Source organism: Telopea speciosissima, chromosome 7 (genome assembly GCF_018873765.1).
Source record: "Telopea speciosissima isolate NSW1024214 ecotype Mountain lineage chromosome 7, Tspe_v1, whole genome shotgun sequence".
NCBI classification, from domain to species: Eukaryota; Viridiplantae; Streptophyta; class Magnoliopsida; order Proteales; family Proteaceae; genus Telopea; species Telopea speciosissima.
The window spans coordinates 40,938,146-40,951,692 of NC_057922.1; the positions used below are offsets into that span (position 1 = coordinate 40,938,146).

Here is a 13,547-nt window from a genome sequence, read left to right on the forward strand (position 1 = left end):
TCATAACTGTAGAATTTTTGGTCTCTCATTTTTCATAGGTAGGTGAACCAGGCTCTGGGGCTTTAATAGCACTTGTAATGTACCTAAGTTTCCCTTTGCTCCAAAGGGAAAGCTTCGCAGAGTGGGACCAGTCCAAGTAATTAGTGCCATCAAGCTTCACAAAGGAAATTTGTAGAAGGGTGTTCTCATAAACCAATTGAGGAGCTGCTAGAGGGGGCTGTGAATCAGCCGAACCAAATCCGGAGACATCAGAATCAACCATAATGTACGGAAAATGGCACTTGACCATACACTTAGGTATCCAAATAAGATGGGGAGTACACACTCAACCCAAATATGCAGTCCCACACAAAGAAAATATCCAGCAGGGAAGAAAAAACAGCATAGACTAAAGTAAAATCCACTTTAGCTCTTTCCAAGAAACAATACCAACTCAAGCAAACTCAAAACATACTGCCAAGACTGTCCATAGTATGGTTTTAATCAAGAGAGCCATATATTGCACAGACCAAATGTAAGAGAAAAAGGGAAATAGGAATCGGCTTTACCCTGTTAGATTTCACGAAACTAAGCTAAACTCAAGGGTTTCTTCAAGCAGCTAAAAAGGAACAGCAGGGGCATAACCAGCACCCTTGGGCGATTCTAATGGTCCATCCATAAAACCAAACACATGCCGAAGGAGAGAGAACTGGCAGAAAAGCTAGGAGCAGCTTCAAGTCTTCAAGGCTGCTTCAGATCTTCAAGAGAGCTGCAATAGAGCTCAAAGGCTGGCTTCAAACATCTAACTAGGCTATACAGGAACCTATTCCATATTCCTTTAACACCTAAATAGTTGTTTCACATAGAGGTCTCTTCTTTGGAATCCTAGGGCATAATGGATTCCAAAGAGAAAGAAAAAACAGAGCAGGAAAAGGGAAATACGACTCTCAAACCTGTATGCTCAGATACCAAGTTGAGTTTTATGTTGTTGATGTAAGTGATAGAAAGAGAGGAAGTTGAAGGAGAAGAACAAGAAGACAAGAGAGAAGGAGGGAGAAGAGTTCTGTTGTAATTGTTGTGTGTGAGATGATTCTCTCCACACCTATATTACTCAACTAACAATCCTAAACATATTACATCCAACCCCTCTAGGGAGGTAAAAGGTAAAAAAGGAGAAATTACAATATAAGGGAACTAGATAAAGTCCAGTTCCTAAAGTACCCCTAGAACATAAATTCTAATAACTCTAACAAGGAAGCAGTCGAAAGACATGCAGTGGCATTACCTGTTTGACCAAAAGTAGCAATAGAAGGCAGGGAAGACTAAGAAGTCTACAACTGGGTAAAGCGACCATAGTCCTCATCAGACATCCTCACAGTCTTACCCTCAGAATGAGAAGATGATGGAATAGTAGACTCAGTAATGGCAACAGAATTAGCAAACTGTTGTTGTGGTGGTTTGGCACGAAGTTTCCAGTAGAAGCGTTGGATATGTCCAATGCGACCACAATGGTGACACCGTGATAAGTCTTCACTATGTCTGAAAGATCTGAGCCAGAAGTAGGTGCTTTCCCAGATATAGAGGCTTTGTTAGAACCACCCCCACGACTACGACCACCACCAGCCCTTGTCCCACTACTAGGACCACGGCTAGGTGTAAAAGAGGCCAAGGCTGAACTATCCACAGTAGTAGAATCATGAGATGTCTCATGAGATACCTGTAGAACTCGTGAAAAAGTGTCAGAAAGGGTGGCTACCTTATAACCACCAAGTATCTGGGAACGAACAGAGTTAAACTCCTTCCCAAGACCACCTAGAAACCCCATAACTGCAGCTGCTCTTGCTAGTTCTGCATCTGTTGCACATTTGAGGTGATAGGAAGTAAGGACTTCAGCTCTTCATACATCCTCTTAAAATCAGCAGACTACTGGGTCAAGGGGCGACCCTTTCGATCAGCTCTGTAGAAATCTTGAGATAACTCATAGATACGAGATAAGTTGTTCTGCCCAGATTACAGAACATGCAGATAACTCCATAGCTCCTTGACTGTATCAATATGAGTTACCAGATCAACAATCTGGTTGTCCGTAGAGTTCAGCAGCTGTCCCAAAATGCGCGCATCAACTATATCCCATGAGGCATCACTTGCTGGTTTGGTCTTGGTCAAATGATCCTGCTGATCCCTACCAATCAACACCAATATAACAATCTTCTTCCATTGTTGGAAGTTGTTGATTCCCTCTAACTTCTTCTCAGTAATATGGTTAGATGAAGAAGACACAACTTCATTGATAATATTCTTCGAGGGGTCAGACATTTCAAAAAACACAAAGTGAATGGAAGATGTAACACTTACCAACGGATCTAACAATAGAAGAAGACACCTAAGAAAATCGATCTCAGCCCCCAAAACCCAGAATGTCGATCTCAGCTTCCAAAACCCTTAAAGTGAGGTTGATCTCCAACTTCAAATACCACAAGAATTAATCTCCAGTCACTGTGGTGAAGAAACCAGCCACAAACATGCAACCGAAATTCGATTCAACTTCTTTATGCAGAAGTCGTTCTCAAAAACCCTGACAGAAACTCGACTTTCAGTTCGGCCCCAAAGATAGACACAAAAAACTTCAACAAAACTTGATTTCTATGGTCTTGAATGTATTCTTCACTCCATAGATCAATTTCTACCAACAAAGAAGACCTAGTTCTCAATCTCCAGTGAGGAACTAGTCTCTAAACAGTCCAAAAATGCAGCATAGGGTGCTGCACCCCTTTCACATGAAAACCGAAGAGTCTCTCAAAACTTTGAATTGAGATGAATCAATCAATGATGACGGAAACCTAGAAAGAGAGGAGACAAGATGCTAGGAAGGTTGTAGCAATCCCTAGAGATCTTGCTCTGAGACCATGTAAGTGTAAACAATAAAGAAAAGAGAAGAAAGAAGAAGAGAAGAGGAGAAGAAGAAGAATGAGAATCGGGCAACTTTGGAGTGTCTCACTTAGTATAAAAGCTCCACATTCATTCACTATATATTTGACTTAAGAGACACAATAGGAAATAAGAAAACTGAAAAATACCTAAACTACCCTGAACATACCGAGACATAAAACAGAGTCCCTACTAACAAAATTCAATAGTTGGAAACAATAACTGACATAATGATTAAGTATGTCTTTTTAATAGAAGGATTAAATTTTATAAATATTAAAGAGAAAAGAGTACAAGAGCATGATAAGAGGAAGGCATAGGGACAGATAACCACTGAAAAAAAAGCAGTTCAAGAATAGCAAGTGGAGAGGGAGGGGGGAAAAACACAGAACTCAAAAACCAAAAAGAAACTCTACTAGGCCTTATCCCAGGTGTTTGGGGTTACTAAGGCTACCTGGTTTGACTACAGGTTTTTTCTGAATGCCAGCTTCCAACCTGAGGCACCAACCTTTCTCTTGGGATCGGAAGCACAAAAGCCATGGCAAAGTCGAAAGTCAGAGCTAGATTTCTAACTTATGAAGGTCCTGATTCAAACAGGGATTCAAAGATTTGTATTGGATTCATGACCACTTCTGAGTGACGCTGAAGCATATCAGTTTGAGGCAGATCAATGTAAGAAGAACAAATGAAACTGATTTCCAGTGGATATTGATCACTGCATATTACAGATTGTATTGGTCCCATCCAATCTCAATTTAGATCATGCAATCTGGACTGGGATCAAGCTCCTTAAAACATGAATATAAAGGAAAACCAGAAAAAGAGATCTTCTCAAAATCAAGCATCATAGAGCACCATAAACACAAAGCAAGCACACATTATGTGTTGGTTATATGGGACAGAATACCGTGGGGGGTATTCTGGTCCTTTTGTTCTCTTTTTATGTTGCTTTGTATTGAGTCGGTTATGAGGGACAGAATTGTCCATGTAATTTGTCTTCTAATATTATAAATACATTGCTTGGGATCAACCTTTGATCATCCAAGCCTTATTCCCTAATTCAGGTCTGTTAACATGGCATCAGAGCAGGTTTCGAATTAGGGTAACTCTCCTCTCTTCCATTCTCGATTTCTTCTTCTTCTTCTCTCTTTCATTCTCAAGTTCTTCTTCCACCCTTCTCCTCTTGTTCTTCATTCTCCCATTAGGGCAGCACTGATGAGGTGATCTACAGATCCAGTTGCTGCCCTCCATCACCTCATTCATGTTCTAAAAAATTTCAGAATCAATAGAAGCTTCTGTACCCTGCTGCGAAATTTGAAGCCTTCAAATTTTTGGACTGATTCAACTTTATCTCCCAAGGGATCTCTCCACATTATTGAAGCTCAGGAACTACAGCAGATTTATTGGACAAGGTTCTATCTCTAGCCATACTGAAGACTCTTTCCCTATCGATTTTTGCTCTCATCAGGGTTTTTTTCTAAAACCATGCAAATATCGATCTTAGGGTTACTATTCTCTGTTGATGCTGATTTTTGGAAGGGTGATTCAACACTACTAGAAGGCCACTCAGTCTAAGTTTCAGCCCATTCCAGTGTGTTTTTGCTTCCATCCTCTTCAACATCGATCTCACCATATTTTTTTCAAAACCCTGAAAAAGTTGATCTAGGGGATTGCACTAGCTGCTTTTTGGAGACAATTATTACTATATTTCCAGCAGTCTCTCCTCCAATTTTCAGCCTTTATCTTGGAGTATTTGTTGGGGTTCTCTTCACAACAGCCCCTCTCCGCGATTTGGGTTTCTGTGCTACAAGTATGGGTGATTCAATCACTTCCACTACTACTTCTGATCAGGATAGTCAAGGCAAAACTGATTACCACACTTTTCCTCCTAATCCCATCCAACTGGATGGCTCCAACTACTTGTTATGATCTCGATCTGCAGACTTAGCTATTGCTGGCCGTGCCCTTACTGGCCATATTGATGGTACTAGTGTTATGCCGACTGCACCAGGTCCTCTTCAAAGTAGGTAGCTTGCCAACAATGGGGTTCTCATGTCATACCTGATTGGTTCTATGACTTTAGACCTTGCACATGGAATTCTTCTCCTTGACACAGCTTCTCAGATTTGGTCTACTTGCAAAGAGACATATGGTCAGCTTGGCAATGATGCCCAGGTTTATAAACTCAGGAAAAAGGTCCTTCACACTACTCAAGGAGAATTATCCATCTCCAAATACTATGCTACCCTGTGCAGCCTCTGGCAACAATTGGACCACTTCTCTGATTTCCACCCTACTACAGCTGCTGACATTACTACCTATAAGAAACATGTGGACAAGATCAAGGTCTGATTTCTTGGCAGGGTTGAATGTGGAGTATGACTAGATTCGTGTTAGTGTTGGGTCATTCTCCTTTCCCACACTTGAACAGTCTTATGCCCTAGCTCCTCTAAAGAGAATCATAGGGCTGCTATGTTACATCCTCCTACCACTGACAAATCAGCCCTCCAAGCTGCTGGCCCCACTCCTCTTGCACCTGCTGGAAACCTTTCTATTGGTGATTCTACTACTGGCACTGGCACTTGTGAGTACTGTCACAAGCCCTACCATACCAAAGAGAAGTGTTGGAAACTCCATGAGAAACTAGCTGACTTTGAAGCAAAATGGGCTGCCAAGAAAAAACCAAAGAACAAGGCTCATCACACTGAGACTGTTACTACAGCTCCTACTACTGACCTTGGTTTATCCCAGGATTATCTACAAGCATTCCTACATATGCTAAGGACTTCTGCTGCTGCGGCCTCTACTACATCAGCTCCTGCCAATTCCTCTGCTCCTTCAGGTTCATATTTTGCTCGGTCAGGTATCCCATTGGGTGATCATTGTGCTTCTGTAGCATCCCATCCTTGGATCATAGATTCTGGTGCTACAAAATACATAACTAGATCTTCTAGTTGTTTCCATCGTTATTCCCCCATTTCAGGGAAGGACAAAGTCAGGGTAGCTGATGGTTCTCTTTCCTTCATCTCTGGAAAAGGATCTATTAACTACACCGCTTCCCTTACCTTATCTTCAGTTTTACACATTCCTAATTTTACTACTAATCTTCTTTCCATTAATAGTCTTACTCGTGACCTTAATTGCAAAGTAACTTTTTTTTCCTTTTCACTGTGTTTTTCAGGATCTGGTGACAAGGAAGACGATTGGATGTGGTAAAGTGCAAGGTAGATTGTACCTGCTTGATGATGGTCGTCCTTCTCCACCAACCGTACCTTATCCACTTCATCAAAATTCATTGGTCTCTTTTGAACTTTACCAATGGCACTCTAGATTAAGTCATCCCCCATTAGGGACTTTGTCTCATTTGTTTCCAGCCTTAGTCAAGGGTTGTAATAAAGATGAATTCTATTGTGAGGCGTGTGTACTGGCCAAACAGACACGTTTAAATTATTCTAGTTCTAATAAAAGAAGTTCTTCCCTTTTCTATGTGGTTCATTCTGATGTTTGGGGCCCTAGTCAAAAGACTTCAATTTCTAGACATCGTTGGTTTGTGTCATTGATAGATTGTCACTCTAGAAACACATGGATATACCTTTTGCACAAGAAAAGTGAGGTCTTTTCCTGTTTTCAGCATTTCCATAAGATGATCCAAACTCAATTCCAGGCCACTCTCAAAGTTTTGAGAAGTGACAATGGAACAGAGTATAAAGAAGGTCACTTTCAAAAATATCTTGTTGACCATGGAATTCTTCACCAGACTAGTTGTGTTGATGCCCCGGCCCAAAATGGTGTGGCCGAAAGGAAGAACCGTCACTTACTAGAAATGGCCAGAGCATTAATGTTTGCTCGACATGTTCCCTCCCAATATTGGGGAGATGCTGTTCTCACTGTAGCCTATCTCATTAATCGATTGCCTACTAGGGTCCTTGACTCCCGTAGTCTGGCTGAAGTTTTGTTTGGGAATTGGTCCTTTGTGGTTTCACCTAAAGTGTTTGGCTATGTATGTTATGCTAGGGATACCAGGTCCCCTGGTAAGCTCGAACCCCATGGATTGCGGTGTATTTTTTTGGGTTATTCTCCAACCCAGAAAGGATATAAGTGTTATCATCCCCCTTCCCGTCGTACCCTAGTCAGTATGGATGTTACCTTCCATGAGGGTATAGTGAAGAGTGGATGTGTTTCCTTCCCTTGGCCTTACTATTCTTGAACCTCCATCACCTTTAGCTGCTGCCCATCACCTTTAGCTGCTACCCCATCACCTTTAGCTGTTGTCCCATCACCTTTGGCTGCTACCCCATCACCTTTGGCTGCTGCCCCATCACCTTTAGATAATCCTATACAAGGAGAGTTGACTCCAATTCAGAGAACCATTAAGAAATTTCAGAAAAGGATCGATGACTCCAACATTTTAACATATCACAAAAGATGTTCCAGAAGAGGGCAGCCTTAATCCACCGTAGCTCCAGTACCCATCCAGCTGTCGACTCTAGATCCAGACCCTACTTCTCCTGGTAAGATTTCTCCTTCCGACCTACCTATTGCTCATCACAAAGGTACTAGGACTTGCACTCAGCGTCCCATTTCCCGCCTTGGTTCTTATAGTTCTCTTTCTCCATTTTCCATGCATTTGTGTCCTCTCTTTCTTCTGTTTCTATTCCTAAAAATTGGCAGGAAGCTTACACAAATGGAAAGTGGAAGGCAGCAATGTTGGAAGAAATGAGAGCATTGAAAAAAAATAATACTTGGGATCTTGTAGATCTTCCTTCAGGGAAACGACCAGTGGGATGTAAATGGGTGTTTGTGGTCAAACAAAAGGTTGATGGGACTGTAGATCGATATAAGGCATGCCTGGTTGCAAAGGGCTTTACCCAAACTTATGGAGTTGATTATCAGGAGAACTTCGCACCAGTGGCTAAACTCAATACTGTAAGAGTGTTATTGTCATGTGCTATAAATCTTGGGTGGGATCTTCAGCAGTTGGATGTGAAGAATGCCTTCCTCCATGGAGAGCCAGAGGAACAGGTATATATGGATATTCCACCAGGCTTCTCTAATGATAAGACCAAGGGCAGGGTCTGTAAATTAAAGCATGCTCTTTATGGGTTGAAACAGTCACCTAGAGCTTGGTTCAGCAGGTTTCACAAGGCTATGATTTCAATGGGCTATAACCAAAGCAATGTTGATCATACACTATTCATCAAACGAGTTGGTGATAAGGTAACTATTCTCATAGTCTATGTTGATGATATTGTTGTAACCGAAGATGATGGTAATGAGATCAAGAAATTAAAGCACTTCCTTGGCCGTGAGTTTGAAATAAAGGATCTGGGAACTCTGAAATATTTTCTAGAGATAGAAGTTGCTCGATATTCAAAAGGTAACTTCCTTTCTCAAAAGAAATATATCCTAGATCTGTTGTCCGAAACAGAGATGTTAGGGTGTCATCCCACAAACACTCCCATGGAAGCTACTACAAGGCTTAAGGAGAAAGAAGGTGAACAAGTTGACAAAGGTCGCTATCAGTGATTGGTTGGCAAGCTGATCTACCTCTCTCATACACGGCCAGATATAGCTATTGCAGTTAGTCTAGTGAGCCAATTTATGCATGATCCTTATTCCTCTCATATGGAGGCAGTTATTCGTATTCTTCAGTAATTGAAGTCTGCTCCTGCAAAAGGAATACTTTTATCTCCCAATGGCCATTTGAAAGTGGAAACTTACACTGATGCTGATTGGGCTGGCTCTACTAACAAGAAATCCATCTCTGGATATTGCTCTTTTGTGGGTGGGAATCTTATCACATGGCGTAGCAAGAAAGCAGAACGTTGTGGAAAGATCCAAAGCTGAAGCTGAATTCCGTGCTATGGCACACGGAATCTGTGAGTTGCTATGGCTTAAAAGGTTGTTGCAAGACATTGGAATTGTTGTCCATCTTCCCATGATGCAATATTGTGACAACAAGGCTGCCATTAGCATCGCTCATAACCCTGTCCAGCATAATCGTACCAAGCATGTTGAAGTTGACCAACATTGCATTAAGGAGGAGATTAAAACTAGTCTCATATGTGTTCCCTTTATGAAGTCTGCTGATCAGTTAGCCGATGTGTTCACTAAAGGGTTGAGTAGCAACGTTTTCTGTCCTGACTTAGTCAAGTTGGGCATGTGTGACATATATGCACCAACTTGAGGGGGAGTGTTGGTTATATGGGACAGAATACCGTGGGGGATATTCTGGTCCTTTTGTTCTCTTTTTATATTGCTTTGTATTGAGTCGGTTGGGACAGAATTGTCCATGTAATTTGTCTTCTAATATTATAAATACATTGCTTGGGATCAACCTTTGATCATCCAAGCCTTATTCCCTAATTCAGATCTGTTAACAGTATGCATAATCCCATAAGAAGTAGAAAGTTCATCCTTAAACTAACTAACATGCATCTCTTACCACAAGCTCCAGCAGATGGCATCGGCAAAGGGTAGCAACCTCCATGCAATCCCCTCTCGAGAACAGAGACAAAACAAAGCAATAAATTTGAGCATGCCTACTCAAGAAAAAAATGCAGTAGCAGGTGATCAACATTTTCATGGTCACATTTTTAAACATGAACAAAATTTCAGACTATACAAGGCCCTACGAATTAGATACTCTACTGTAAGAACTTTATTCAATTCAATTCCAAATGTTCACATAGACATCACTTAACTAGAAAAAAAAAGACTGTTTTAAATAGCTTTGGTTCAGCGTGGCTAAATATGACTACTTAACTACGACAAATTATGTTCTATTGAAGAAAGATGCTCTAACTAGCAACAAAAGGAACTGTAAGAACTAGATGTCCAAAGCAATAATCAAGTCTCAGATTTGTTTAACAAAATGGAAGAGCCACCACAGGCCTTTCCTACCACTTGTATCCCAAATAATAACCATTAAGAACCTCTTTACTAAATTAGATAAACCAACTACATAAATCGATATATACCATAATAATCTTGTTGACCATTTCTTTCTCTTTCTCATAGGCAAGGAAATGGTTAGAAAACAATCACAGTTACTTACATATACCACCACATTAAACTATAAGTCTCATATCTCTTCCATTATCTACAGAAAAAAAAAAATAGTATTACATAATAGAGGCCATTGCAAATCAAACTTACCACTGTAAACGTTGACCCCAAAAGGACAAGGAGACAAGCGTTTTCCCTCAAATGAAATGCACATCTCGTAGGTGCCAACATCCTTGGCTAAAAAGTAACCAACATAGGACCCATCTCTGTTATCCATGAACTTCCAATTCAAGAAACCAGAATTATTGATGGAACCAATCTCAAGGCTCAGCTTTGATTGCTGCATTAGAACAGGGTTGGAAAATGAATCCATGAGTTGTACCACAATTTCATTTCTAACCAGCTTCGATACTTTGGGTACAAATTTTACAACTCCTGAGAGTGATACATTCACTTCACCTGCACAAAGTTAACAAAGGCATTCATCACAAAATAAAATGGTATTAGCGTGGAATAATCATTATGAAAGTTCTGCCTGATAAAAATACAATAAGAGAATTCCCCCTAAAAAACACACGAACTAAAGGTTGTTTGGTTGAATAAAAAATTATGCACCAAAGGGAAAAACAAGAGAAGAGTGAAAAAAAAAAAAACCAGCTATCAAGTTAAACAGTAAATACAAGAAATGAATAATAATTTCCTCATTGTTCCAGAGAATTTCCCTTTTAAGGAAAGGTATCACATAGAAGTGTCATTTTATAGTGGATGCTATAAGATTGCAGCTGAACAAGAAGATCCAGACAAGCTCCTCATGATTTAGAGCTGTCCCCTCGAGGTTTCATATTTTCATCATAATTCATAACTGGTCATGACAATGTTCCAAAAGAGTTTGTTTTGCATCACAACACCCCCGTAATAGCTATCCAAAAAGGGCTAGTTACTGGCTAAGGCACTTTTCAGCTAAACAAGTTGCTCCGTGATTGTCATTTCTTAACATCCTGAACCTTTTCTTAGTTTGGTGAAGAAAGTAGTTTAGCAAAATACCTAATTTCAATTTCTTGTTGGATAGAGCTATTTTCCTTTGTTTTACCATAATATAAATACTTAAAAATAGAAAGAGAAAAGGACAATACCTGCTGTTACTTCCTTTGTATAAGGATTGCCATTATTTAATGGAATATTTCCGCAGAATACTCGGATCTCATAGAGTCCAGATTTTTCGGGTGTATAAATGACATCAAAAACACTAGTCTGAATTTTGGTGTGTGCAGCAGACTGAAATCAAAGAAAACTGTTATGAGAAATGTGTGCAGAAACAGTTTTATGGAAGAAAAAAAATCAAATAAATGTTTCTTACACTGTTCTTTGGGTCAATAGATGGTGCAGGAGCACTTCCAATAAAGCTGGTATCCCCATAACTGAATTTTCCGGTGGGCGCATGCATTGTGGCTGAGATGCATGCCTCCTGATCAGAGCACTAAGTAAAAATGTTGCAGAAAGGCAACAACTGAATAAGTGAAGGAGCTACTTTACCATTAGCGAGCTGCATAGGATAAATGCTTGGCCATACATTAGCTGAATCAACTTTTCTCAAAATTCGCACCCGAATCCTATCAGCATCAATTGGAGAGGGATATTCGTATCTATCATTCAAATAAACTGAAAATTTTGATATCTGGCCAGCAACAGAACCAGTTAAGCCAGAACCATTGACAACACTCTTCAGTCCATCACAGTAACCTATTAAAAAATCCCCAAAAAAAATCTGAAACTTGTTAGGAGAGAAAGTTATTCATTTACGTTAAGTGGTTGATTGTAGAATCCATGTCCATTTATATCACATAGGTTATTGAAACCTAGAGGAAAGAGAGCAGGGGGGAGACGAAGAACAAAAACGTATAGCCAACCAATAACATACAACTTAACTTTGTCATTTTTTAGATCTTGAACCACAACCAGTAACCTATGAAACTTAGATTATATCCTCAAAGAGGCATGCTTTAAAGAATCCTGTAAGATTTATTAGATTTCCTAACTTAAACAAAAATTGCAATTAAATAGTCAATAACCTAAAACAGAAACTGGAAAGAGAGCATTATCGCACCACCAATGATGATGATAGGAGAAGAAGCAAAGGTATAGAGGGTTATCCAAAGATTATCTATCGGTGAATCTATCTATCCATATATAAATGCACGTTCTTGCATACACGCACTGAAATATTTCTCAATTTAACAAAATAGGTTCAACACACAGGATCTGCATCTCTATTAGAAGATGTCCTTCCACTTTCAGAATAAAGTTTGCTACCTACCAGGAAAAAGATACCCAAGGTACCAATTCTATGGTATCTCTACAAGTTGAACAAGGGAAATACGATGTATCTGCTTTTTTGTTTGAGTCTATCCAGGTCATTGATCTTTTGGAGTGTGGTTGTCAAGAGGGGCTCTGCTATTGTAACTGTTTGGCTTGTTTTGGAGGGAAAAAAGACTCACAGTCCAGATGAAACCTTTTACCTTAGAGCAGCAACAAAATTTGACACCAGATCCATCACATAAACAACTTACTGAATATATTTCAGCCTCAAAAGAGTGTGCATAATGTCAACAGAAGAATGCAAATCACTCATCCGATAGGAAATCAGAAGGATCAAGAAGAATGTAATTTTGAGAACTGCTCTGTAGAAACAACATTTACGCACCTATAAAAACAGTATAGTCATATGGCATATTGGAGATGCTCTGGTTCTGCTCCCCATCATAAATTGTGAGCTTGAAGTCCCCCAGTTCAAGTGCACTGAAAGAAAACAACTGAATACCTGGTACCACCTCTTTAAAGTTCAAATCTGCTATAGGAATAGACAAATTTGTTTCCTTCTCAACAACTTGAGCATCAAATGCATATAAACCTGGAACAAGGTTTCCATATTGATCTTGTTGGTGTATAAAGATCTCTAGCTTAGAAAATATTTGCAGAGCATTTGTTTCATAATTCCATTTTGCCAAGCAATTGGAGATATCCAGTGGCCCTATTAAACAGGCAGTACCAACTTTCATGTCAATGAGAATAATAGAATATTTTGTACTACTAAAAATTGAATTAAATGACAAAGAACGACAAAATAAGAATCTAATATTCATGAAAATTAAGTCAGTCAGGTATTGTTGTTTCTCTATACAACAGGCAAGATGATGCAGTTGCATTAGACATTAATCCCGTATGGAGGCTCACAAGATGTAGGTGGCAGTCCAATGGGTTGGGTAGTTATATTATAGGTTGGGCCTTTTTTTTTTCTTTTTTTTTTCTTTTTTTTTTTTTTTGGGGGGGGGGGAGGTTCATTGTAAAGGGTCTTGTAACGAAATCAGAGAACAGAACCAGCACCAGAAGAACTGAGTGGGGAGACAGCCAGAGAGACTAATAACCGATAGCTGCCTCCCCCTCTTACATCTTATTTATAGATATCAACCTCAGTACAAGGGGCTTTCCTATTCAGATTAGGAAAGTATAAATAAAAGAAGAAACTGAAGTCCTAGACTTTGGAGACCTATCACAACTCAACTAGGAAAACTAAATAAAGTAGAAAAGAGAGAAAGATAGGAATCCACAATAGAGGGACTCCCTCTATTGTGGTT

At 39.8% G+C, this 13,547-nt stretch overlaps 1 protein-coding gene across 2 annotated transcripts in view; it reads right to left on the reverse strand.

Annotated features, from left to right (window-relative positions):
- The window catches only part of LOC122666964 (protein GAMETE EXPRESSED 2), a 56,854-nt gene that overhangs the window by 32,598 nt on the left and 10,709 nt on the right, over positions 1 to 13,547 (reverse strand). For both annotated transcript variants that reach the window (XM_043863102.1, XM_043863103.1), the window contains 5 exons: positions 12,617 to 12,943; positions 11,449 to 11,655; positions 11,273 to 11,364; positions 11,049 to 11,190; positions 10,066 to 10,374 (listed from right to left, as the gene is read on the reverse strand). In XM_043863102.1, coding sequence (XP_043719037.1) covers positions 10,066 to 10,374; positions 11,049 to 11,190; positions 11,273 to 11,364; positions 11,449 to 11,655; positions 12,617 to 12,943 — 1,077 coding nt within the window. The remainder of the gene's footprint in view (positions 1 to 10,065; positions 10,375 to 11,048; positions 11,191 to 11,272; positions 11,365 to 11,448; positions 11,656 to 12,616; positions 12,944 to 13,547) is intronic.